The sequence below is a fragment of the Pteropus alecto genome, unplaced genomic scaffold (assembly GCF_000325575.1).
Source record: "Pteropus alecto unplaced genomic scaffold, ASM32557v1 scaffold125, whole genome shotgun sequence".
In the NCBI taxonomy this organism is placed as follows: domain Eukaryota; kingdom Metazoa; phylum Chordata; class Mammalia; order Chiroptera; family Pteropodidae; genus Pteropus; species Pteropus alecto.
The window spans coordinates 1,343,858-1,369,434 of record NW_006436888.1 but is presented as its reverse complement, the minus strand read 5'-3'; the positions used below and the strand labels follow the sequence as shown (position 1 = coordinate 1,369,434).

Genomic DNA, 25,577 nt, shown 5'->3' with positions numbered 1-25,577 from the left:
CACTCGTGTCTTTTTGGGGGAGAGGTTTGAATGTAAGTGCTGGCTGCTTGGAGAGTTCAGCCAGAGCTATCCTGGGCTGTGTGGCTGAGGCCTCTGGTCCCTTGTGGCTCCGTGCAGGGTTTGCCTTTCAGAAGAACTCAGATGCTGCCTGGTCAGCGTGCTCTGCCTTGGTTGGGTGGGCTGAGCTGTTTTTAGCTCTGAGTTTTGCAAAGATTATTTCTTTCTGCCCAGAGGTCTCTTGAGGGACAAAGTGAAAGAGGCAAAGTGTGGGCCTAAAGAAAGAGATCAGAGCTGGACTGGACCCTTGTGGGCTTTGAAAGGAAGGCCTCCTCTGCTCTCCGTGGCCCGCCAGCCTGCCCAGCCTTGACCCTGTGGCTCCTGTGCTCCGTTCTTGGACAGCTGGATATATGGTGGGCCCCTCACCTGCGTGCGTGGCCAAGACTGCTGTGTGTACCTCTTGCTAGAGCGGCTGAGTGTGGCACTGAGCTGGGCCTCTGCTGTCCTATCCCCTTTCTCGGCCACATGATTCTGATTCATTAGAGCAAGAATGTGGTCTTTTTGGGAGCAAGTTTTTAAAAATAGTCCAGTCCTGCCTCCAGCCCTGCCCCACCCTCTCCCTCCGACCACGCCCTGGCGTCAGCCCCAGACTTCTTCCCGTACTGGTTTTGGGGAGCCGCCTCTTGCCCAGCTCTGCAGTTGATCTGTTTGTGTAGTTCTCCTGGGAGGCGCTGTCCTGGCTCCAAGCTGATTTCAGATTGGGGGAGGCACAGTCCCAGGAGTGGGTACCCTATGGGCCTTGGTGGCCTTCTCCCCTCCTCTGATGGTGGTGTCGGGACCGGTGTGAGACCAGGCGGTTCCGTCATCGATTTAGCAGGTGTGCGTTGAGGCCAGGTGTTTGCCAGGCGCTGTTCCAGGGCTGTGGATAGAGCAACGAACAGAAACAATAATGCCCCTGCCTCTGGCCTAGTGGGAGGAGACTGAGAGAAACAACTGAAATTTACAGACGCCCGCAGGTGTTCAGGACTGTGAGGACAGGGAGCCTGGTCAGGGGACGGAGCGTGGCGGGTAGGTGTGTGCACTGTTTTAAAGAGGGTGGTCGGGAAGCCTCCCCGATTCGGAGACCTTGGAGCAGAGCTCTGGGGAGGTGAGGGAGCCACCATGTGTATGTTTGGGGGAAGAACGTTCCAGGCAGAGAGAACAGCAAGTGCAAAGGCCCCGTGGCTGGAGCCCGTGTGGGCTGTCTGCGGAGCCGCAGGGTGGCGGCTGTGACTGGGGGAGTGAAAGCTGTGGGAGGAGAGGTAGGATCTGAAGTTAGGGCGGTAGCCGTGGCGTGTGCCACGTAGGAGCTTGTAGGCCAAGGTGAGGACCCCGGCTTCCACTCTGAATGAGGTGGGAAAGCATTTAGGGTTTGAGCAGAGGGGGAACTTGGCTGCTGTGTGTGGGATGGGGGTGGGCGAAGGTGGAAACAGGGGACCAGTCAAGGGGCTATTTTAATGGTCCTAGTGAGAGATGATGGTAGTTTGGGCCAGGGTGGTATCAGGGGAGGTGGCGGGAAGTGGTCAGATTCTGGACATATTTGGAAGGTGGAGCCATCAAGGTGTGCTGATGGGTAGGACGTAGGCGTGAGAGAAAGAAGGAGTCAAGGGGGAGCCTGAGGTGTTTAGCCTGAGTACCTGGCAGGCCGAAGCTGCCATCCGGTGATCTGGAAGGCTGGGAGGAGCAGGGGTGGTGGTCAGGGGTTTGCGTGGATGTGAAGTTCACCATGCCCAGTAGATCATGGGGGACATGCTGAGCAGGCTTCCATCCAGGCAGAAGTCTGGAGTTCAAGGGAAAGTCAGACTGGAGGCATCACCGTGGAGATGGTCTTAAAAACCGTGAAATGGGGAGGCCTCCCAGGGAGGTGAGGTGAGGTCGGAGTCCTGACTTTGGGGGCTGCCCAGCATTTGGGTGTCCTGGAGACAGAGGAAAGCAAAGCGTGGCACTGCCCGGGAAGGAGAGCCCGGAGAGCAGGTAAAGCAGGGAGCGGCTGAGAGGGACGTCGCTGAGGTGGGGCCAAGAGATGTCCACTGGATTTGGCACTGTGGGGTCACGGGTGAGGGTCACTGGTGACTCCAGTGAGCCGGCTGGCAGTGTGGCGCCCTTCCCTGAAAAGCCCAGCTCCCTCCAGCCTCTCTGCCTTTGCCCGGGCCATTTCCGCAGCCTGGACTGTCCGTCCTGCCCCCGCATCAGGTCTGTCAAATCGCGTGGAGTCAGACACACCTCCTCCTGGTCCTGTGTCATCTGCGCCTCAGCTGGCCCATCTGTGAAAAGGAGGGAACGCAGGCCACCTGTCAGGTTTGGCTCCCGCACAGATACGCCGTGCTCTGGAATGGGTGTGCTAGAGCCACACCAGCACCAGGCTGCCTAAGAGGTGGCTTCAGATGGGGAAACTGAGGCTCGGTAAGGCCAAGGGGTGGCACGAAGTCAGTGCTGTCCCCTTCTAGCCTCCGGATGTGTGTGCTGTGGGGCCCCATCACATGGGGCACCCAGGATGTGGCTGAGGATCTGGGACCCTCCCGGAATGGGGGCAGGAGATGAGGTCAGGACAATTCAGCTCGCAGCAGGAAGTGCCTGTGGCTCCTGCCTGGGCTGGATAGCTGGGGACGAGGGGGTTAATGTGCATGGGGCTGTGAGGAGGAGGAGGTCTGGGCACCAGTCTGGAAGCAGCACTCCCTCACGCTCACAGGGTCGTGCAGCTTCTCCAGGCTGGCTTTAGTTTCCCAGGCAACAGCCCGCGGGGATCCCTACTAGAGGGGTGTGGGGAGGGGGTTAGGCGGGCTCTTCTGTCCAGAGGCCTCCTCTTGGGGCCGCTCCCATCTGTTCTGCCTGGGGATCATTGATCAGGGGCACGCCTAGCCTAGTAAATCAATGGAGGAGGGACGGTGGAGGTGTGGACAGCTACCCTGGCAGGGACAGAACCTCCGTAGTTTGGGCTTCAGCCACTGACCAAGCCTCGCCCCTGCAGCGGCCCAGAGGGTACACCTCTCAGAGCGTCCCTCCCACCTCCCGCCTCAGGAAGCCCATCGAGTGGCCTGGAGCCCAGCGGGCGAAGGCAGGACCTGGCCCTCTTGGCCCCTTGGCATTTGGAGGCTCCCACCGCAGGCTGGGGAGGGCCTGGAGGGTGCTCCGCCCACTTGCCCACACACCCAGCGAGCACTCGTTACCCCCATGAGAGGCAGGCCGAGGGTCTTGCCCTGGCTGTCCCCTCACAGGCCAGTGACACCTTGCTCAGTAAGTGCATGGCCCCGGGAACATCCCTCAGTCTCTCAGCCTCCTTTCCCTCATCTGTTATGGGAGTTAAATTAGACGAAAACTGGAAAACATTCAGCATTAAGGCCCGTGCACGGCAGTGGTCCGGAGTTGTCAGCTATTAACATTTCAAAGACAATCATTTCGTGATCTCAGGGGCGATGAGGGTCACAAAGTCAGGGCACCTGCCTATTGGATGGTCAGCTGGGACTCAGTTGAGCCGTCTGCGGAATGGGACGACGCCGATGGTCCTCTGGGAAGGCAACTAACATTTACTAAGACCCAACCAGCCTTGTCAGATGTCATTTCATTTACATTTGCAACCAAGTGACCCATGAGGACGAGTGGCACAGACAGAGGGGATAGCTTCCTGAGATCTCGCTGCTGGAGAGCAGCAGACTCAGCTTCTGAAGCTGGGTCTCTGGGACCGCAGCCTGGGCGCTTTCTGTGTGTCTCATCTCTCCCTTCCTGTGCTTGGAGTCTGGTCGTATTCCTCTCGCTGTAGTTCTTCTGGTGTTTCCTCGGATAAGATAGTGACCCTTCCTCTAGCGAGGCCACCCGCCTTGGATGTGCCAGCATCTGCTGCTTCCCTGGCTTCTGGGACTGAGTTCTCGCCTGTCCGGACCCTTTACCCACCCCCTCCTCCCCGACCGGGATTTCTCTCTCCAGAGGCCAGCCTTCCCTGTCCTCAAACTCCTGGCCTGAAGGCCTTACTGGGAGGAAGAAGATTGGGGTGAGTCAGTTGAGTGGGGGGTGGGAGATGGCTCAAGATGGGGTAAGTCTCATAGGCTTCCGAGGAGCCGTTTCCTCCTGGGCCTCTGGGCTGATGGACCTTGAACTCTAGAGGGAAGAGGAACCAATAAGCACTTTAGTTGAATTGGACCCGGGAAGACACCTGCCCAGGTGAGCGGGGCTGCCGAGGGTGGAGGAAGGTGCTAATCGTGGCTGCTCGTGGGTGGTCCTGGTCACTGAGCTTGACCTGCTGGGGCACACCCTGCAGCCCGGAGCTGGGGGCTTCCTCCCTGGCTCCTGCGCATCTCACTCTGTCTGAATGTGGCTGGAAAACACAGCCCCCTGCTCACCGTGTAGCGAGAAAGAGCACCGTTCAGAGGGTCCGCCTGCCCGGCCAGTCTTGGCCATCATTTTTAAAGAGGTGAACCCCCAAGAGAAGAAACTCTCCGCTACCACCGAGCATAGCACTGTGACTATCACAATAATAGCAATGTACGGGGAGCTTAGGTGAACCCCCAAGAGAAGAAACTCTCCGCTACCACTGAGCATAGCACTGTGACTATCAGTGACTATCACAATAATAGCAATGGCCACGGTGTACGGAGAGCTTACAGGTCGCGTGGGACCTGTGTGCAGCAGGTACTAGCGAGAAAGGTGTTAACTACTTCCGGCCAGTGCAGACTGGGATTTTAACTCAGATCTAGCAGCAAACCCCGTCCTCGTAACCAGTGCGGTGGTGTCTCTGCCTCTCTAGTGCACCGTGCCGTGGGCGAGTCCCTCCCGCCTTTGGACTCTGTGCACACCTGTAAAGAGAGAGCAGCACCAGCTCGTAGCTGCTTTCCGGTTCTGACGTGCTGTGATGTTTTTGTGGCAGTCCTCTTCTTAAAAATGAGAATGCTTATTTTCATTTTTCCCTTATTATAACGCTCACTGCAGCATACCTGGGAAATTTGGAAAAATAGAAAGTAAACAGAAAGTCTGTAACCCTACCACCGAGCGTAACACTGTGACTATCTTAGCGAGTTTCCTTTCTGCCCTTTTCCTCTGTGCACTTTGAAAACCGAGTTGGCATCTCTCTGTCTACTGGGCCACTTTGAGTTTTCGGCCGGCTGCCTCTTTTGCTAGAGATAGTCATGGCTAGAAGGTTCTGGATCGCTTTTCAGAGAGGGAGTCATTTCAGGGGCTTCATCAAACATTTCTTTTGGCTCAGGCTCCCACCTTGAAAGCTTCCAGAATGTGAATAGCTCAAGAGAGACGTTAAAAAGAAAGAAAAAAAAGAAATAGCCTCCTGTTCACTCAGCACTTTCACACCCCTGATCTGACTCCTTCCGTGTAGCAGGCTTGCGAGATCTCTGAGCAGGTGCTGTCATGTGCACTTTACAGAGATGAAGCCCCAGGTACTGAGAGGCTGAGGAGAAGCCTGAGGTCATGCGGAGAGGACAAGGCAGAGCCCAGCCTGCAGGTGGATTCGGCTGCCCCAGGCTGCCGCCCCCGGCTGCTGCCCATTCGATGATCCCACATCCCCACAGCTGGAAGCCCTAGTCTCTGTGGGTCCCTCTGTGAGCCACGCCCAGTGTCTGTCATACTCTTGGGATATGGAATACAGACACAAAGCCTCATTTTCTGTCTCTCATTTTGGTGCTGACAGATTTAAGGACAGGTATCTTCGTGCTGTCCGAGCCTACGTGGGGCTTTGTGGTTGACCTCAGGTGTGCTGCTGGGAGCCCCAGGGGGCAGGTAGTAGGACCCCCCCATTTTACAGATGAGGACATTGAGGCTCAGCTCATCTGCCATTGGGGCTGAGACTCCAGTCTAGGTCTCTGATCCCGCAAGGTGGAGCTGTGGTCATCACAGCCTGTGCTCCGAATATTAATGGTGGCCATAGATCAGTGTATCCCAGGGACCCTTCCAAGAGCTTTACACGTTTTTGCTGTTAGTTGCTTTAATAACCCTGCAAGTCTATAGCCATGCCACCCTGAACAAGCCCGATCCCATCTGATCTCGGAAGCTAAGCAGGGTCGGGCCTGTTTAATATTGGATGGGAGACCACCTAGGAAGACCAGGTGCTGTAGGCATAAAAAATAAAAAAATAAGGGATTGTAAGTTGATAAGGTCCTTGCAGTCTGTGAGATCAACCGACAGTTGCCTCGCCTAAAAAAAAAAAAATAACCCTGCGAGATTGGTACTTTAATCTCTATCTTGCAGGTAAGTAAACTGAAGCCCAGAGTTAAGTGACTCATTTAAGTGTCTTAACTACTGCGTGGTGGGAACCAGGTGGTATCAGGTAGCCTGAACTCCTTTGTAACTGTCGTGCCTTAAGGGTCTCTAGGGATGGAAGCGGGCTGCTCTGAGCCATCCCTACTCTCTTGCCCACCACCTTGTGAGACTAAGGACATGCGTGTGCACAGTTGGAGGCCCCAGGCCTGTGGGCGTGCCTGGGGCTTGTGGGTCTGTGCCCTTGCCCGGGGACCTCCTCCTCGGAAGGAGGGACCTGCAGGAGGACTGCTGTGCAGCTGCTGTTTGGTCTTTCAGTGTGCAAAGGGATTTGCAGACATGTCAGTTTGTTTTCCTAAACTCTTTGCTGAAGATAAAATTTTCATTCTGGGAGTTTTCCACATGGGGCTAAAAGACACAGTCACTCAGTGGAGAGCAATTGGCATTCAATCAAAATTGACCAGATCTGTTTCTAGGAATGTGCCCTCGGGTTCACGGATGCTTTCGCTCAAGGCCGTGTGTATGAAGGATGTTAGTTTCTGCATTGTTTATGATACCAAAAGCCTAGAAATAACCTCAGTGTTCATTAGTAGGGATTGTGGTACATTGGTCAGTTATGGTACATTAAAAAAGTACTCTGCAGCCATTAAAGAAAATGAGACTGATTTCTGTGTACTGTTCTGAAATGATGTTCGAGATCCTTAAGCTGAAAACGTGGTTGCAGCACAGCAGGTGGGGTGTGCTTCCTCCTGTACAAAATGAGTCGATCTGTCCAGGTATGCATGTGGGTACACATGTGGGGTAGTTCTGGAGGATTCGCAGGGAACGAGAACAGTGGCCACTTCCGGGGGATTAGAGAAACTGGGGTGGGAGGGAGACTTGTTTTCATTGTACATCCTTTGCATTGTTTGGGTTTTGAGAGGCACTAGAGCATGGCGGTTACTTAAGGAACACGGACTCTGGGGCCATGGCCTTGGTTCAAACCCTGGCTCTGCCACTTACCAGCTGTGCCGTCTTGGGGAACTTACTTAACCACTCTGGGCCACATGTTCTTATTTATAAATTGGATTCATATATGTTAACATTATTTGTAAAGCGCTTGGAATGATGTCTGAGATAGAGTAGGCACTACGTGAATGTTTGCTGTCATGAATTGCCGTTTACATATATTCCGTTTTTATTTAGGAAGTCAGGTCATAGAAGTGCAGGCTTTAGGAGTAGAAGGGAAAGCAGGTACACAGGGACCTTGTGTCGGGGCCGATCAGACTGGAGGGCTGGACCCTTTCCTTTGGGATGCTTCCCTCCTCTGCAGGGAGGTCTGGGAGGGCAACCCCTAGCTCACAATTGGGGTGCCAGCAGGGATGGGGGAGAACTCTTTCTCTCAGTTCTCAGCAGGAGACATCTGGCAAAGTTGGCTCCAGGGCCCAGGGGGCCCACCAGAGGTGCTGGCCTCTTTGACGTGTGAGTCCCCATGGTGAGGCCAGCAGAAACTGTGCTCCCCAACCCCAGCATTTGGGATTCTGCCCCTATCTTGTGCCATCTGCTCCTCTTCAGCCTTTTACTTCCCTTGTACCCGTATGCCATAGTCGGGTGGCCCCTTGCCAGCTGGCCAACCCCAGGGTGCAGAACAGGGAGAGACAGAGTGAATGGCCTTCAACAGGGCTGTGGGCAGGAGCTGGTAAGAGTGGCTGGACTCTTGGTTACTGGGCAGCCAGAGAAGGAAGTGTCTGGCGACGTCCGTGATGGTCCAGGCGTGTTCCAACTTCTGGAACTCAGGGGCAGAGTGAGATCCTGGTCTTGGGCTGCAGCTTCACTTGTAAGTCAGAGGGGTCAAGGGGGTAGTCTAGCTGGACCCACCAGGCTCACAAAGCCCTTGGCAGTGGGCAAGAGGAAGGTCTGTGGTGCAGGGGACTTCTGGGAAGACGGGGATACGGTTCTGCAGCTGCCGGTTTTTCTTGGTTAATGATTTATGATGGGGGCTGGGCCCTTTCTGGGCTGTCTTGTGCTTCTGGAACTGCCAGGAAAGAAATGTGAGAGCTGACAGGCTTGAGGGCACAGGTCGTGAGCCGGTGACCCCTCTCTGTCGCCAAAACTTTGGCCTCGAACACTATCTAATGAGATTTCTGGCCTTCTTTTCACAGGCGAGTGGCTGGGACAGTGCTGATCTGAGCCGGACCTTCTCTGATGGCTTCTTCCAGCCCTCCTCCACAAGCCGCCATAGGTACCGTACCCCGGCCTTCCTGTTTGTCCCTCCTTTGAACGAAGCTGTGGGGCTGACAGAGGGCCACTGGCTTGGGGGCAGGTTGACCCCAGGTGGTTAGCTGGGAGCTCTTGGGCAAATGACTTCATCCCTTTGCCCCAGTTTCCTTGTCTGCAACAGGGAAATAATAATTTCCTGCTCACTGAATGGGCTGCAGACAAGGGTCGATTTTTCACCTGTGTCCCTAAGATCCCCTGAGCCCATCTGGGGGCAGAAGTGCGCTCGGGGATGAAACCCTCGGGGACCCGAGGGCTGAGGATGAGGGGCTGTGTTGTCCATCTCTACCTGCAAAGGTGCTAAGGTCATCCATCTAGCAGTGGTAGGGCTGCTAGAGTCAGAAAAAAAAGAAAAACATATACTAACAAAAATTTTCGTGAATTGTTTGAAATTCAATTCAACGTCCTGTATTTTATCTGGCAACCCGAGCAGTGGGGCCTCGGACACTGCAGGTGGAGGCCAGGCCCCACCCCGGAGGGGATGGACGTGAGCCGTTTCTCCTGCCAGGCCTGGCTTCCTGTCCTCTTGCCCTCTTTGGGGGAGGCAGATAGCAGAGTGGTAATAAGCGAGGGCTTTTTGGTCAGCCTGACTCAGCCACTGCCGCTGGTGTGACTAGGTGTCTCAATGGCTCCGTTTCATCACCCATAAACATGAGGATAATTATGACACCCTCTGCCATGTTGTTGCAAGGTTTAAACACAGGTAAGACTCTGGCCCGTGGTAATCGCTTATTTGGGAGCTGTTATCACTGAGGGCTGTTGGCAGGGTGGCTCCCTGTGCTGGCGTGCTCCATGAGCTCTGTCCTGAGCCAAGTTACCCAATGGGTGTGGGCCAGCACAGTGGGCCCGCCTTCTCCATGGCTTCCTGGGTCCCCGCCTCCTGGACTAACTGGGGTTGACTCTCCTGAGAATGAGGCGTGTCTGGGAACATCTAGATGTGTGTGGCCAGCTCTAGCCAGCCATGCCACCTGTCCAGATGGGTAAGAAGGGCTCGGTTCAGCTCTCAATTATCCAGAGATGGGCCTTCTGATTTTTCCTTCTGATGAGGAGTGAGGTCTGATGGCCTGGGTCTTTGGAGCCTGGGAGTAGCCCTGGGAACAAGGGCATCTCCTGGTTCATGACTGCGACTTTGGGTCCCAGGATGTCCCCGCTCTGGCTCCTGCTGCCATGGGCACCCTGTACCTTTTCTCCTACCCACCGAGGGGACCAGACAGGGAAAGTGAGAATAAAATCATTTTATGATTAAATCCATTCATTTCCATTCAAGAAGCATTTGATGGCCATTTATCGTTCTAGCTGTATATGATACTCCTGGCTAGTGTCATCTGGTTGAGCCATCAGGCTCTTTGCCACTTTCTGATTCTTTGAGAGCTTCCCATCATCTTACCAAATAAAATTCAGATTCCGTAAACACCTCTTCAGCCATCTTACAGCCCCTTCATCCTTATTCACATCTTCAGCTCAGCTGGGTCCCTTGCCGTTTGTTCTCTGTCCCTGCCGTGGCCTCAGCCGGCAGCACCTCTCCCTACCTGATCCCGTCAGACCTTCACTCACCCCTCAGGGCCCTGCGCAGGGCGGCCTCGTGCCCGAGGCCTGGCGAGCATGAGTCCCCTCCTGCCTTCCAGAGGCGGCTCAGTCTCTGCGGTTTTATGTTTTCCTCTCGCCGTATCTGCCTGCCTCTCCCCTCAGTGTGCTCCTTGATATTGAGGGGTCATGTCTTACTCCTCTTTGAACCTCCCAGCGTAGGGTCTGCTGGGAACAGATATTTTGGTCAGCCTGACCCAGCCACTACCTGGATATGGACATGACCATGTTGATCGATGGGCTAACTGAAGCCATTTGTACTCCTAAAAGGAAAAGGCGCAGAAGTGACCCAAGTCCCTGGATATGGCCTGCGCCTGGCCTGGGAGCGGGGACGGCCTTCCCATCTCACCCAGGGTCAGGGGCTAGGCTACAACTCAGGGCAGTCGTCATCATCATCATCATCATCATCATCATCATCATCATAATGATGATACAATGACTGATAATAAGGAAAACCATTATAAAAATAGCTGCTATTTAGTGAGCACATATCTGACACAGGTGCTTTATGTGTGTTAGTTCATTTCATCCTCTCAATAACTCTGCCAGGTAGTTACTATTACTGGCTGCATTTTGTGGACCAAGAGACTGCAGCTTGGAGTTTGGGGTAAAATAACTTGATACTCATATAGCCAGGGTACGGGAGAGGTGGAGTCTGAACGAGGTATCTGGCTGTGAAGCTGTAGTCACTACATGATACCTACCAGGTGTAAAAAAAAAATCGCCTGCTCAGCAGGTTCCAGTGGGCAGGGACCAAGGTCACTGAGGCCCCCTTGGTCAAGGTGGGCCTGTATCTGATAGCCCAGAAGTTGTGGGCAGGGACTTTGTGGTCATTTGTTTCACATTTTTTAAACTTTTAAAACCACAACCCATAGACACGACAGCAGGAGTGTGTGTGCGTGTGTGTGAATTCAACAAATACTTATTTTGTGCCTACCGTGTGCTGGGCACTGTACCAGATGCTGAGGATACAACCATGAGCTAAACAGATAAGAATACCTATCCTCACGAAGGTGTGTTCTCGTAGAGGAGACAGATAGTAAAATGAGTGAAACATCAAACATGTCACGTGCTCCTAAGGGCCATAGAGAAAAGTGAAGCAGGCAAGGCGATGAGGGAGCCCTAGTGTCTCTGTGGGCACTTTTGGTCAGGGCAGCCTCGCTGGGAGATGATGTATAGCAGGGATCCCCAATTCCCAGGCTGCAGACCGGTACTGGTCCGTAGCCTATTAGGAACCAGGCCGTACAGCAGGAGGTGAGCGGCAAGCGAGGGAGCGAAGTTTCGTCTGTATTTGCAGCCGCTCCCCAGCGCCAGCATCACCACCTCAGCTCCACCTCAGATCGTCAGGCGTTAAGATTCTCAAGGAGCACTGGTCCCTGGCACCAAAAAAGTTGGGGACCACTGATATATAGTAAAAATCTGGTCTACGGCCACGCCACCCTGAACAAGCCCGATCCCGTCTGATCTCGGAAGCTAAGCAGGGTCGGGCCTGGTTAGTACTTGGATGGGAGACCACCTAGGAAGATCAGGTGCTGTAGGCGTAAAAAAAAAAAAAGACCTGAAGGAGGTGAGAGCAGGAGAAGACAGCCAGGGGACGAACATTCTGGACCCGAGACTGAACGGGCAAAGGTCCTGAGGCAGCAGCATGTGTGGCACATTCGTGGTGCAGCAAGGAGACCGGTGTGGCTGGAGCGGGGTGAGCAAGAAGACGCAGCAGAAGGTTCTGCACACACTGTAGGAAACTAGAACAGACGTGTAAACAGCCATGTCAGATGTATACCGAATGTGACTTTATTCATGTTCTGTTTAAAAATATTCCCAATAAGCAGTTCATAAACAAAACAGAATGCTGCCTGGGAATCCTCTAATTGATTTTGTGCCCCACCAGTGGGTTTGAGAGCTGTCACTTAAAGCCACTAACCCAGCTTCCCCCTCAGCCCCTGCGTTTCATTTGTTAATGCAGCATCATGGGGCCAGGTGTCCGAGGTTTCGGGCGACTTCCGGGAGACAGACAGCAGCGTTCAGCTGCGGCTCCTCAGTTATTAGCCGTATGACTGTGGGTGCATTACTTTAGCTCTCGAAATCTCTGTGGCCTTGTTGTATGAAATAGGGGGTGATTGTGAGGCTTAAACACGGAGCTCATGAGCCACATTTCAGGCTCTCAATGAGTGTTTCTTCACATCTGGGGAAGGAGCGTGTGCCACAGGCACAGCACTGTCCAGAGGAGTTGACCCCGGTCGACGCCGGCCCATGGGCTCCCCAAAGCTCCCACAGGGAGGGGCTGGGCCCCCACTTTAATGGCCTTCATCTGGCCATGATCCTGCAGAGGAAGCTGGGGAGGAAGGGAGAGCTCTGGGTTTCTGCTGCGGCCGAGCAGCTGGGAAGGGGCTTCTCGAATGTGATATATTCACACCTCAAGTGTTCTGCTCTGCAAGCCCCCGGGTCACTGTGGGAGACTGGATTTTTCTGATCGGAGAGACTGCTGGAATCAGAGCTGTTTATCTGTCCATCTGCTGGTCCATCCCCCATTCTCTGCTCCATCCACCTTCCTACCTGTTCACGTATCATCCATGTTGTGGCGCGTGCTGGGGCTGGGTCCACACATGGACCAGCCGGTCCCGCCCTCAAGGATCTCAGGCTGGGAAGGGCAGTTATCACAACAGGTAATATTTTGTAACACAAATACCAGGTACTATGCCAAGCGCTCCATCTATCCAGCAGTTCTCAAGTAGGGGCATCTGGCAATATCTAGAGACATTTTTGGTTGTCACAGCTGGAGGGTACTACTGGCTCATGGTGGGTAGAAGTCAGGAATGCTGCTACACGTCCTGCAGTGTCCCCCACTTCAGAGACGCTGTAGCTTAATGTCAACAGTGGAGAGGCTGAGAAACCCTGACCTACATCTCAGTTCATGTGCACATCGGCCTCATGGGGTAGGTGCTGTTTCATTGTCCAATTTAGAGGAGGAAACCAGGTTTCAGAGAGGCGAAGTCACTGGCTCAGAACCATGCAGCTGGAAGGTGGCCCAGGCGGGACCGGCTGAGCCTGAAGCTCATGCTTTCGGTCGTGTGGCATGAGTTGCTGTAGGACTGCTTGGGGCGGTCCAAGATGCTGTCAGCCTTGTGGACTTTGAAAACCAGACCACACTGCCCTTTAGTTTGGGAGCTGGTTTGCACAAGGTGGGAGGGGCTTGGTGAACGCTTGAGGTTCTGTCCTGCCTCATATTCTAGAAGAGAAGTCTTCTAAGGAAGCAGACGGGGGACCTCAGCTGGGTGAAGGGGTGGAGATGTGAAGCTTCGTTATGAGCTTCAGGATAGAGAATCTGTTCCTTCAATTGTTTATGAAAGTTGCTGGGCTCCTACTCAGGGCCAGGTTAGAACCTATCCCCTTAAAGAGACCATTAAAAGGGACTGCTTTTAGGGACCCAAGATTGGTAGGGAGTACAAATGGGCATAAAACACATACTTACACATTCTACAGGAAAGGATGAAGAAAACAGGGGGCTGAGACAGAGAAGGGGGGCAGGACATCCATTAGTTAGGGCAGTGGCCAGAGGCCAGGAAGGATCCTTTCTGCTTGAGTTGAGCTTTGACAGATGACAGGAGGACATGCCCAGGAAGGGGGTCTTCCAGGAGGGAGGAGCACGGTGTGAGGCTGTGCTGGGAGCACACCCCTTGAGCCCTGCCCCAGCCAGCCTTCGCCCTGGCACCTGAGAGCTATTACCTTCAGGCTCCAGACTCTTCCAGACAGCTGTATTTTATGCCGCTGTGCATGCCAAGTGAAGTGCAGCGTGCAGAATGAGCCTGCCTGTGCTCCTTTGCCCACATGCAAAATGCATAGCCACATATGCACACACAGAAATACACATACATGTACTCATACGCACATGTGCAGATGCATTTAAAAAGCCCTCCTTGCTTACAAAATAGGAAAATAGAAAACAAGAGTGTGAGAGACACACATTCAAGTACAGATACACACAAACTTACCATGAAAGCGTGCTCCCTCCTCTCTGTCCACTGCCCATCTGCTTAGAGCCTTCGCCCAACCAAAGGACTTCTCAGGGGCACGGGAGGGCCGTCTGGCCCGGGCATGGGTTTCATCTAGGGTCTGGGAACTGCCCTTGTTCTCTCACTCAGACCTGCAGAGCTGCTCACCCCCTTCCAGCCATCTCTCCCTTGGCCAAACCCTGAGACTGTGGAGCCCAGCTAACTCCTCCTCCCTTGCAGGAGATCCACTGGTTCCTGGAGGAGGCCTAGGCCCCTCCCCAGAGGCGGAGGAAGACCCCGGAGAGGCCTTTGAGTTCGATGACAGTGACGATGACGAGGATACCAGCACTGGCCTGGGCGTCCCAGGCGTTGCTGCAGAGAAGGATGCAGACACACTGCTGACTCAGGGGGACTTCGCCCCTGTCACTGGTAAGGTGTTCTGGGAGCCTCGGATCCTCCTACTTTCAGGCCTCCGGGAGAGGCTGGAAGCTCCAGGCTCCCAGTGATGCCTCGTGGTCCCCAGAAAGCAGGAGGGGAAAAGTCATTGGGAAGAAGCTGCATTCCACCACCTCCCCAGGGAGCCAGGATTCCGAGCATTCCTGAAGCATCTGGTGCGCCCTGGCATATAGTAAATGGAAGTGGTTGACCCCCTCCCTGCAGCTTCTCCCTGGGAATCACACCAGCCACAGGCACAGCCTCCCAGAGGTTCCCCCAACTCGTCAGGATCGGGGAGCTGGTGGCCCTGGGGGGTGGGAAGGCCCTGATAAGGCTGGTGTTAAATGACAGCTTCTGAGCTCTTGATTCTGTCATCTGGGAGAGTCTGGGGACTGGACTAGCAGGAACTTCCTGCAGGCTTGGGGACAAGGGACTCCTTGAAGAGCCGGGGGTGGGGCCGCAGGCCCAGAGCAGGCAGGGCTGCTGGTTCTGGTTAGAGTTGGGAATTGGCCTGGGGGTGGTGGTGGGGGTGGTGCAGGCAGGACAGGTAGGGGAGCTTGATGACTGGTGAAGTGGCTGGGGGAAGGGAGACAGGCACAGCAGGCACCCAGGCTGACCAGGCCTTGTCTCCAGCGCCCTGGGGAGATTGGGAAAGGGGGCGGGGATGGGCTGAGTCCATCGGGCCAGCCTCCAGCCTGACGGGGCTCTCCCTGGACTCTTCTCCTGCAGACTCGGACCCAGTGGCTGCACCGCCCCAGACACAGTAAGTGAGCCTCCTTCCTTTTTTTTTGGTGGCTGGAAAAAGAGAAGCAGGGCAGGAGGTGTGGGAAAGGGTGGAGCTGTAGCCAAGAGGGCTCAGGAGAGGTCTTTGGCTAAGGAGGAACACATTTCAAGGTCCCTGGGCCTGAGGGAAGAGGTCCGTCCCTGAAACTCACGTTACTTCTTCTGTTTTGTCTACAAGCCTGTGAATTGCAGAGGGCAACCTGCCCCTCGCTAGCTGTGTGGCTTGAAGGAGTCACATAAACTCTCCAGATGTCAGTCTGTTCCTATGCAAGATGGAAACAGTAAAGTCCCTACACCACTGGGTCGCGGCTGAGAGTTAACCCGCCGTCTGGCACTCAGTGGCCTGCCTGGCCCGTGGTCCGATCTGGCGTCCTTGCCATTGCCATTCGTTTTGCCAGCATCATTCCCACCCCCTCTCCTGTGACTTGTCAGGGGCTCTGCTCTTATCTGCCGAGACAGGGCCCCTAATGGTTGAAAGCCTGGATGCTGGGGTGACCGCCTGCCTCTGACTCCAGCCCCAGCACTGGCCGTGGGTCCTTGTGTAAGTCGTAGCCTGCTGGGCTCTGGTTTTCTCACCTGTACAATGGACTGCTGCTTCCTCCTCGGGAGACGGAGGGGGCTGGCGTCACAGCAGCACCTGACCGAGGCGGCTCTTTCACCACTGTTTCCTCTGTGGTCTTTGACAAATGAGCTCTGGGTTGTGTTGTGCATTTGGGGGTGGGGGTTGTGAAAGCTGAGGCCTCTTGGAGCCTTACTCACTGCTGCTCACGGCCCGACTTTGGGGACCCTGGATGCTGAGAGAGTCCTTTTCTAAGGGAAGTGTTAGTGGTGGATCTAGGCCCATGGGGTTTAAGGCCAGGGGCAGCCTCCTTGGTGTGGGAGGGGTGTTCGAGCTGCCGTTTGTCTTTTCTTGGAGTGTGTTGGGGCAGGGTGGCTAATTCTTAGGCAGGTGTCACCCAGCTGGAGGCCTTAGAGATGCAGATGTGGCCCTGGGCCCCTGGAGCAGAAGGCAGTCCTAGATTCAAATCTAGGCCCGGCAGTCCTTATAGAGCTCATTTGTCTCCGGAGTAGGCGGACCCTGGGAGGGGTCCTGCTGGGGTGGCCTCTGTAATTTAGGCCCTAAGTGGGGGCCGGCTTCTCCTCCCTGATTAGGGACCTGAAATGAATCAGCAGTCCTGCACCCAGCCTGGGGAATTCAGAGGTGGCTGTGCTCCCCCAGGATTATAGCCCTCCAGGTGACCCAGGAATGAAGCCACCCAGAAGCTCTGTCTGGTGGTGGATGCTGAGATTTCAAAGTGAGACACAGAGGGGTGTCCAGGGAGCTGGGACGCTGGCTGGAGGGAAGCAAGGAGGGGGTCCTGGCTGAGCAAGTGAGTGTAAATTTGCTGGTGGGAGAGGGGGAGGGCTGGAAGGGGTGTTCACACAGAGGAAGCCACTGAGCAGAGGTGGGGGTGGAAACGGTGTGGGCAGCGAGCAAGTGCACCCCCACACAGGGTCTGGGGCTCTTGGTTCCTTCAGACCACCCTCCCAGAGACCGCCCCCCGCCCCCGCCCCATTCCTGACCTTGGGGTCAGGAGCATGGCAGACTGGCCCGTCCCTCCTGCCTTCTCTCTTTGCGTCTTAGAGACCTGATGACTCTGCAGCCAGATCTTGTGTCTGGCTGGTGCCAGGTGCCATGCTGAGGCTGTGACCCAGTGGTCCCCAGAGCTGGTGCCTACCTATTGCCTTGTTTTCATTAGCCCGCTGGTCAGGGCAGCCCAGGGTGGGCCAGGTGTTTCTGGGAGAAGGGTCCAGGCCTCCTTTAATCCTCCGCCTGCCATACTGCAGCATCACCCCTTGTCCTACAGCTCTCCCTGGAGCAAATAAGCTCTGGGCCCCCTTGAGCACCATCTCCTGGAGGTAGCAGGCCAAGAGCACTGGAGGTTCAAATCCCGTCTCAGCCTCTCACTGCTCGGTGGCTTTCGGCTGCCTGTGGACCCACCCTGAGCCCCAGCTTCCCCATGTATCAGATGGACAGAACATCCACCTCGAAGCATCCTGAAGAATAAGTGAGACTGGTTGTGGAAAGGACTAAATACATATATGGTGTTTGCTTCTGCTCCCGCCTCCTGCCCAGTTTGGATGTTTCCCGTGCGAGGGGGCTGGAGGGGCAGAGACGGGGTGCCCAGAGCCTCGGACTCCTCGGCTGGAGTCTCACCAACAGCAGGATGAAGATCACATTGGAACTCCCTTAATGGGGACCGATGTTCCTGGGCCTTGAGACCCTACAGAGAACTGATCACTGCGTGAGCCCTAACAGGCCTCCATTCCAGCCCCATTGACAGGTGGGAAGGTTGGGGGTGGGACTTGCCCAAGGTCACACACCGAGGTGCTAGCAGCCTCCTGACTCCTTGTCCAGTGCTCTCTATGCGTCCCCCAGCTTCAGTCCCTCCTTCCAGGTCTCCATTTACTTAAGTTCCAGCTCCTTCCCTGGGTGGTGATTTTCCACTCTGGAATCCTCTGGGAGAAGACTCAATCTAGATTGAATTCCTTCTCCTTGTTATCTTTTTTTTTTTTTAACTTCCCTAAAGGTAGTCACTAAGCAAACACTGCTTTGAAAAAGCAAGTCTCCAAGCGGAGGACATTTCACCTCTTGTCAATGCATTTTCTCCATGGCCTCTGCCCCAGGTTTGGAAATGGCCTTGGACTTTGCCGGGCTATGTGTCTGGCCTCCAGAGAAGCTCCTGACAGTACAGTTGCAGTAACTGCCCAGATCCAGGCAGGGCTGCAGCCTCAAAGAGACCTCACTCCTATCAAGGCTCTGTGGGAAAGAGGCAGGGCCAGTCCCAATCCCCACGTGCCAGCTGGTGAGCTACCCAGGCAGGGGTGTGGTGGGCAAAGCCAGTGCCGGGGTCCGGGTCTTCGAGGGCCTGGGAGCTTGGGCTCTGAGCTATAGAGCTGGCTTTAAGTCTTGCTCTTCTACTTTCTAGCTGTGTGTCACTGGGCAAGTGGCTTCCTGTCCCAAGCCTTACTTTCTTAATTAGTAAAACGGGGGTAATAAATCTCCTTTCTTGCAGGACCCTGTGAGGTGTACATAAGTTAACATTCATTCACTGCTTAGTCTGACCGGCGGCATGTGCCGGCTGCTCCAAAAATATTAGATGTCGTTACCCTGGGTCCTGGTTTAGATTTGGTTTTAGAGGAAGCTGGTTGGGCTCTGTACCCTGGAGTCAGATCTGGCTTTGATCCGGCTCTCACTCTACCCCACCTCTAGGAGTCTGCCCAGGGATCACACCTGCCAGGTAGGTGGTTACAAGGACAATTTAGGCCGACTGGCAGTTCAGGTCCAGGGGTTTTGGGTCTGTCTCTGGCTTTGAGGCCTGTGGACTTCCCTGTCCCTTCGCCTGCTTGGCCGCATTGCTCAGAGGAGGCCGCCAGGCTGCTGCTATGGGATAAACAGATCTGCCGGCGTTGCTGGGTGTGTGTTATGCTGAGGCCTGTGGGCGATTTTAGGGTTGGGCTACCCTGCTCAATAATCTTAAGAAGTAAGGGTGGCCAGGACCTCGTCTGTCCTGCTGCTGGATACAGCAGGCTTCAAAGTGCTCAGCTAACCTACGATGCTTTCTTGTTCTTCCATAAGACACGCTGATTACCAGATAATAGTAATAAAATAGCAGCAAATAATAACAGTCACAATTATGACTGTGTTTGCTATATACTGGGCACTGAGCTAAAAACCCAGTCCCATTTACTGCTCCCGTCTCTAGGAAGTAGGCACTGGTATTAACCCATGTCACAAACGGGGAAACTGAAGCTCGGTGGAGTTAGGTGGCCAAGGTTACATATAGATGTATGTGTTCATGCAGAACAGAGACTGGAACCAGAGCCTCTCCACCTGGAGGCCAGGTGTTTGACCACTACACTGTCCTCCAGGGATGTGCCGGGGACCCCAAGTCCAAGCTCATGAGCCTCAGCGTTTGGCTCATGGTGAGGAGTTCGGCTGGCCCTATATGAATGATCCGATTATTCGTGTGTTTATTGGGGGTAAGAACTTTGCCTGCTAATAGATGCTGTCTGAGCTTTGGGAGAACAGTTTCTAAGCAGTCAGTGGGGTGTTCCATGGACCCCAACTGGGGAGCCAAGCGGAGTGGCCTTGGTACTGCTTGTGTGTGATTCTGGGGGAGGCCCCCCGCCCCTCTCACCCCGCACTGAGGTCTTGTAATGGTAGAGGGGTGAGGAAGCGTCTCTCCACCTGCAGGCCAGCTCCATGGGGACAGCGGTTCATTTTTTTTGCGGGGGAGAGGGGTCTTTTGCTTGCTGCTGTGTCCTCATCCTCGTGGCTTAGCATGGTGCCAGGCACCAGGGGAATGCTGAAAACGTCCGTGTTGAATGAATGATGGTACCGTTGGATAGAAGGATGAGTGGGTGGGGTCTGAAAGGTGACTTTCAGTGTCTCCATGAAAATGAGCAAAACACAAACAATATGGAAATGAAACCTTCGAACCCGGGTTCTGACTCTGGCAACTGTTAGGAGCCAGGACAGGGGCCAGCAGGAAGGGACGCTCGGGGTGGTCAAGTAGCCTGAGGCCACACAGCCAGAGTCACCTCCTCCTGCTGATGCTGATGGTGTTGCCTGCTATTTACTGAGTGCTTCCTGCACCTTATCCATCTCCTGGGCACCATAGTCCTAGGAGACAGAGACTGTCGACTATGCCCATTTTGCAGACAAGGAACTGAGGCTTAGGGAGTTGGAGTGATGTACCCAACACCTTGGAGGGCCAGTAAATGGCAGGCCTAGTGCTCGGCCTGTCGTATCTACAATCATCCATTGGAGCCTGCAGGGTTGGCCTTGCCTGGTGGGTTTTGTAGCCTGTGTACTCACAACAAGCCTGAGCTCTCACTGGGGGAGTCGTGGCTGAAAGAGCAGCCCTGAGCACCCCCTCTTCTCTGGCTTCCTGTATTTTTCTGGAAGCAGGCTGTACCTCTCACCCTTCAGTGCACCGGATGTAGACTCCGGCCCCCTGTAGAGTTGTTTGCTTTTCCTGCCCAGTTTGCCGCCATACCAGAGGGCCCCGTGCAGCCTCAGCATTTCCTGTTGGGTCAGTCCTTTGGCTCCTGGCCCAGCTGCAGGGACTCACAGTGGCTCCCTGGGAGTACCTGTCCTCCCACTTCCCGGGCTGATCCAGACAAGATGGACTCTGCTGCCCATGGCCTGGACCCTGAGGGGAGCAGTTGGGCAGCTGGGTTCCTGGAAGGGCCAAGGAGACCATCCTCCCTCATAAGAGGGAGGCCAGAGGGTCAATCAGAGAGAGATTGACAGATGTCTCGCTGTTGGCTTTGAAGATGGAGGAGGGGACTATGAGCCAAGGAATACAGGCTGCTTCCAGAGACTAGAAAAAGACAAGGGAATAATAGATTCTGCCCCAGCGCCCCCAGAAGGAGCACGGCACTGCCAGTGCCTTGCTTTTAGCCTACTGAAAGCCCTTTTGAACTTCCGACCTCCACAACTGTAAGATAATAAATCTATGTTGTTTTAAGTCACTAAGCTTGTGGTAATTAGTCACAGCAGCAGTAGGAGACTAACATGACAGCTGGGAAAGAGGGAATTATTATGGGGCCCATGGTGCAGACCCAGAGAGGTGCAGTCACTGGTCCAAGGGGCTGAGCCAGCAGGTGGTAGCACCTGGGCTCAGAGCCCAAGGGTAGGGCTTCTGCTCTTCATCCTCATACGCCTCTCCCCACCCAGGACGGTGCTGAGGCTGTGTCTGGCCAGTATTCTGCTGGCTGGCTGGTGCTGCCCCTGCCCTTCACCTCTGTCCATCCTCCCATCTTACACTTCTTTACTGAACACCTGCGATGTGCCAGGCAGACATTCTATGCAGGGTTATTTTCATGTGCCCAGGTGTGTGTGTGTGGGCTTTAGAGCCAGATAATAAAGGCCTGCACGTAACCAGCTCTTATTATTCACCAGACCCTGTTCTAAGAGCTTTATTTGCCTTAGCTCATTACTCCGCACAGGAGGGCACTCTCACAGTCCCATGTTACAGATGTGGAAACCGGCGCAGAGGGCCCATCGACAGCCTAAGGTCACAGAGCTGAGATGCGGCAGAGCCAGGGCAGGACCCATCTGGCTTCCACAACCAGTGTTTTAACACTCTGCACTGCCGTCTCCCACGGAGGTCTGGTTTGGATCCCATCTGTCCTATACATCAGCCCGTGACCTTGGACCATTCATTGCCTTATCTGCTAACCCTCTTTTTCCTCTCTGTAAGGTGGAATAATAGACCCACCTGAAGGAGCCTTTGGGAAGATGAAACGAGATGTCAGGACAGATGCTCAGCCAGTGACCTACTGTCTGTCACTGTCCCCAAAGGATGAGGGTCTGTCTAGGGCAGACTCCAGGCCACAAGGGACCCGCGCTAGACAATGCCTTGCTTACCATTTCCTCAGATGTGTTTTCTTTCTTTTCTTTTTCTTAGTAATAGTTACACACGCTTATTGTAGCAAAAGTGGAAAGTACAGAAAATGATAGACTAAAAGCAAGTTTTAATTCTACCACTGTGTGTTTCTGTCCAGTTGCTTTGCTATGCATACATATAAGTATACATCAATTTATTTATAGACCTGTGGTTTTTTCGCACATGCTGTTTCACGGCTTGCTTTGTGACCTAATTACATATTGGGAACATTTTCCCATGGGAATCTGTGTTCTTCTTCAAAACCCCACATGGTTCTTGATAAGTTATTGCCTTGCTGAGAGTTCAGTGCCTGTCCGCGGTCTGACGGTGGAGCTCCAGGCCCTCGAGATGTCGGAGAGGGAGGTGTGTGCACCACAGAGCAGAAGGCGGGGGCCAGGCTCACATGGGGAGAGAGTTCCCCTGGGGGCCTTGGCGCTCACTCCCCACTGAAGCCTGTGTTATAGATAGCGGAGGAGGGGCCCCTTTCCAGATTTCCCCTGGGGGCTTCTCACTGCTTTGAGCTTTGCAGTGGCCTTCTTGGTACTTGACCAAAATCTGGCCGATGAGCACTGTCACCGGGGGCCTGGGAGAGGGTCTTTTGTCTGTCCCCTGCCTCCCTTTCCCAGCGAGCTTCTCAGACTCTGTTCTTCTCCATGGACTGGGCTTCTTTCCTTTGCTTCTGGTGGCAGTGGCCTCACCTTGTAAGACTGGCGTCATCTGAGTCACTGGCCTTTCTCTCCTGTGCAAGCCGAGAAGCCTTGGAAGTACAGGAAGCTCAGATAAGGGTGAGCCGATTGGCCTCTTATTGCTTTTCCACGGCTCTTTTATTATCTTTAATCTTCAGAGAGGACCCGGAAGGAGTGTTTGCTCACAGGGAGAATTAGACTTCCCAGCCAGGCAGCAGCTGGGAGAGGCTACCCCTGGGTGGATGCAGGGTGGGTCAGTGGCCTTGGCAGGAACGGGAAAGGAGGGAGGAGGCACCCAGCCTCATTCCTGGTGATGCCCTCCCCTTCCCTTGCCTGAGAAGCCCTCTCCTCCGAATCTGCCTGGAGATTTGGAGGACCCAAGTCTGGAGGGCAGCAGAGCTGTTGTCAAGAGCAAGACTTTACAGACAAATGGTAGCTCTGTCACTCGCTGGCCAGGTAACTTGCGGCAAAGTACTCGCCTGTTCTGAACCTCACTTTCCTCATCTGTGAAATGGTTATAATAAGACACACATTTGTCCTCAAGCATTTAACACAGCCCGGGCACAGTAGATAACAGCAAAGCGCAGGGCTGGGGTGGGTGGTGGTCTCCAGCCAAGCCTAGGAAGACCTGTTCACCCACAGGCACCGCCTCTTCCCTCTCTTGGGGTTCCCAGTCTCTCTGCTTGCCTCAGCTGTGGAAGCAATGGGGATAGGCGTGAAGATGACTTCTCTGTGCCATGTGACCCCCTCTCTCCAGCCTGGGTAGCCAGGACCAGTACCTGGGCTAGCTGCTCAGTAGAAATGAGGGCAGACTAGCTTCTCCAGTAGTGCGGGTGGCTTAGATCTGTGTTGTCCTAAATGGTGGCCACTAGCCACATGTGGCTATTTCAAATTAAATTACTTAAAAATTAAGTTTACTGTGTTTTGGCAATGTGCAACCAAGAGGCTCATATTTTCAGCCCCACTCTGGCTTAAAACTATGTCATAAAGCAGGAGTCCCCAACCCCCAGACCATGGACCAGTCTGTGGCCTGTTAGGAACCGGGCTGCATAGCAGGAGATGAGCGGTAGGCGAGCGAGCGAAGCTTCACCTATATTTGCAGCCGCTCCCCAGCGCCAGCATCACCGCCTCGGCTCCACCTCAGATCATCAGGCATTAGATTCTCATAGGGACACTGGTCCCTGGTGCCAAGAAGGTTGGAGACCACTGTCATAAAATATTTCCAGACCCCTTCCAAAGCTGTCTGACCTTATTCAAAAATATCTCCCGCCTCTCCCTCCCCCATGTCACCTTTAGAGTTTACCTAGGGCCTTCTCAGGTGATCCTTGTTCTCCGGTCGAACTGCACTGCAACCTAGAATATTACGATTCATGTCCAATATTTTTGTCATAGCATCTTTGCCATAGACATTTTTGCCACAAACATTTTTGCTGCGTAACTAATTGACCATAAGGCAATTTTGCCATAAAAGAGATGAAATCATGACACATAGAAGAAGGGCATTCAAAATGAACAACAAGATTAGAAAGACTATTGTGAAATACAAAATATTTGAATCTATTTAAAATGTGTGTATGCTCATGGCAGTACTGTGCAAATCACTGATTTTATTTTGTGGATTGTACCTAAACACTTGTCTTTGTTCTATGGAAAGTGTGGGTTCACCTCTGTGCTCTCAAAGAGGGCCCTCGGCTCTTTTTTTTCTCTCCCCCCGATGTAGTGTGTTTCAGAGTAAGAAACCAACTAACTATTGGGCAAATCATTATCATCTGGAAGAAATACTAGCTATTTTAAGACCACCATTGATTAACTGTTTTCTCTACCATTTGGTAAATGGAGAAATGAAACCAGACTGACAAGCAAAGAGACAAAATAAACAACAAACCAAACTTATTTTTTAATCTTTTTTTTATGGCAGTATGGCCTTACGGCCAATTAGTAATGCAGTGAAATGTTTGTGGCAAACATGTTCACGGCGAAAGTACCTAGAAGCATTACAATTTCTCTTGGTTGAAGACCTGAACTTGTGTTTCTGGCTATGCTGAGAGCTCTCTGTCTCTTTTGAAAAAAATGATGGCTAAATAGTCTAGCGAGGTTCAGTGACCTTATGACACAGCGAATCTGTGATGTCGGTGAATGTTTACATGCAAGTTCCCTACTCCCAAGAAGTCTGGTTGAAAGACCATAGACTTTGCAGGCAGACAGTGGATCCCAGCTTCCTCTGATGCACTGAGCGACACTGGGTGAGTAATTAGGTCTCTGTGAGCCTGTTTCCCCATCTGTAGCACAAAGATGACAGTGCCTGCCTCAGAAGCCCTCTTGTGAAATGAGAGATGCAAATACAGGCAAAGCAGAGCAAGCAGCACCTTCTAGGTTGTAATGGTCACTAGTTGTCACGGTTAATGCATCAAAGCAAACTTTCAACCAAACTGCCAAACTGTCACGTAGACTCTGGCTGGAACAGTTTGGTTCCGTCTGAGCGTTTCCGAGCAGCTGGATTCGGCACCTTCAAGGTGTCTCTGGGCTGAGAAGGTCGTGGTTTAGGGAAGCTGCCCTGGCAGGGATTGGGGCTCAGGTGGCTGGCTCCCTTCAGCCCAGCACCCCCTGCTGGTACAGACCAGCCTTGTCCCCTCTTGGTCTTTACTTGCCATTGGTAGAAAGCCTCACCCCAGGACTGAAATGTACCCCTCACCCCAGGGCGACACCGCTGACTTCTGGCAGTAAAATTTGAGCCGAGACTAGCTTCTCTAATAGGTGATTTAGACCTGCATTGTCCCATATGGTGGCCACTAGCCACATGTAGGTACTTAAAATAAAATGACTTAAAATGAAAAATTAAGTTCCTTAGTCACACTAGTTCCACTAGCCATGTTTCAGGTGTACAGTAGCCACCTACGGCTCACGAGACAACGCAGACGTAGGACGTTTCCATCATCACAGCCGGCCGGCCTCTGATGCCTGAGACGCGGTTATAAGAGGCCAGCTTCGGGGCCGGATGAGCTGGCTTCGTGGTCTGGCCCTGCCCGCCACGGGCAGCATGGCTTCGGGCAGGTTTCTCTGCCTGCTGCCCGCAGAGCTGGGGGGCCGAAGGCAGAGGGCCCACTCACAGGAGGCGTTCCACCCCTCGTTCTCCTTCCTGCCTTCCCCCTGCACGGTGGTCTTCATCTCCCCCT

The 25,577-nt window shown here is 53.8% G+C and overlaps 1 protein-coding gene, 1 non-coding gene and 1 pseudogene across 9 annotated transcripts in view; all 3 read left to right on the top strand.

Annotated features, from left to right (window-relative positions):
* The window catches only part of ARHGEF10L (Rho guanine nucleotide exchange factor 10 like), a 131,436-nt gene that overhangs the window by 21,943 nt on the left and 83,916 nt on the right, over positions 1-25,577 (top strand). For 7 of the 8 annotated variants that reach the window (XM_006914307.3, XM_015591399.2, XM_015591402.2 and 4 more), the window contains exons 2-4: positions 8,376-8,455; positions 14,304-14,492; positions 15,228-15,261. In XM_006914307.3, coding sequence (XP_006914369.1) covers positions 8,419-8,455; positions 14,304-14,492; positions 15,228-15,261 — 260 coding nt within the window. In that variant the 5' untranslated portion in view covers positions 8,376-8,418. Of the gene's footprint in view, positions 1-8,375; positions 8,456-14,303; positions 14,493-14,749; positions 14,991-15,227; positions 15,262-25,577 lie in introns of those variants that run through there. The other variant, XM_025048555.1, reaches the window with a different exon arrangement.
* LOC112481839 lies at positions 5,978-6,095 on the top strand (annotated as a pseudogene).
* LOC112481845 lies at positions 11,497-11,615 on the top strand. Its single transcript, XR_003047060.1, has one exon. It is a non-coding gene; the product is annotated as a 5S ribosomal RNA (ribosomal RNA).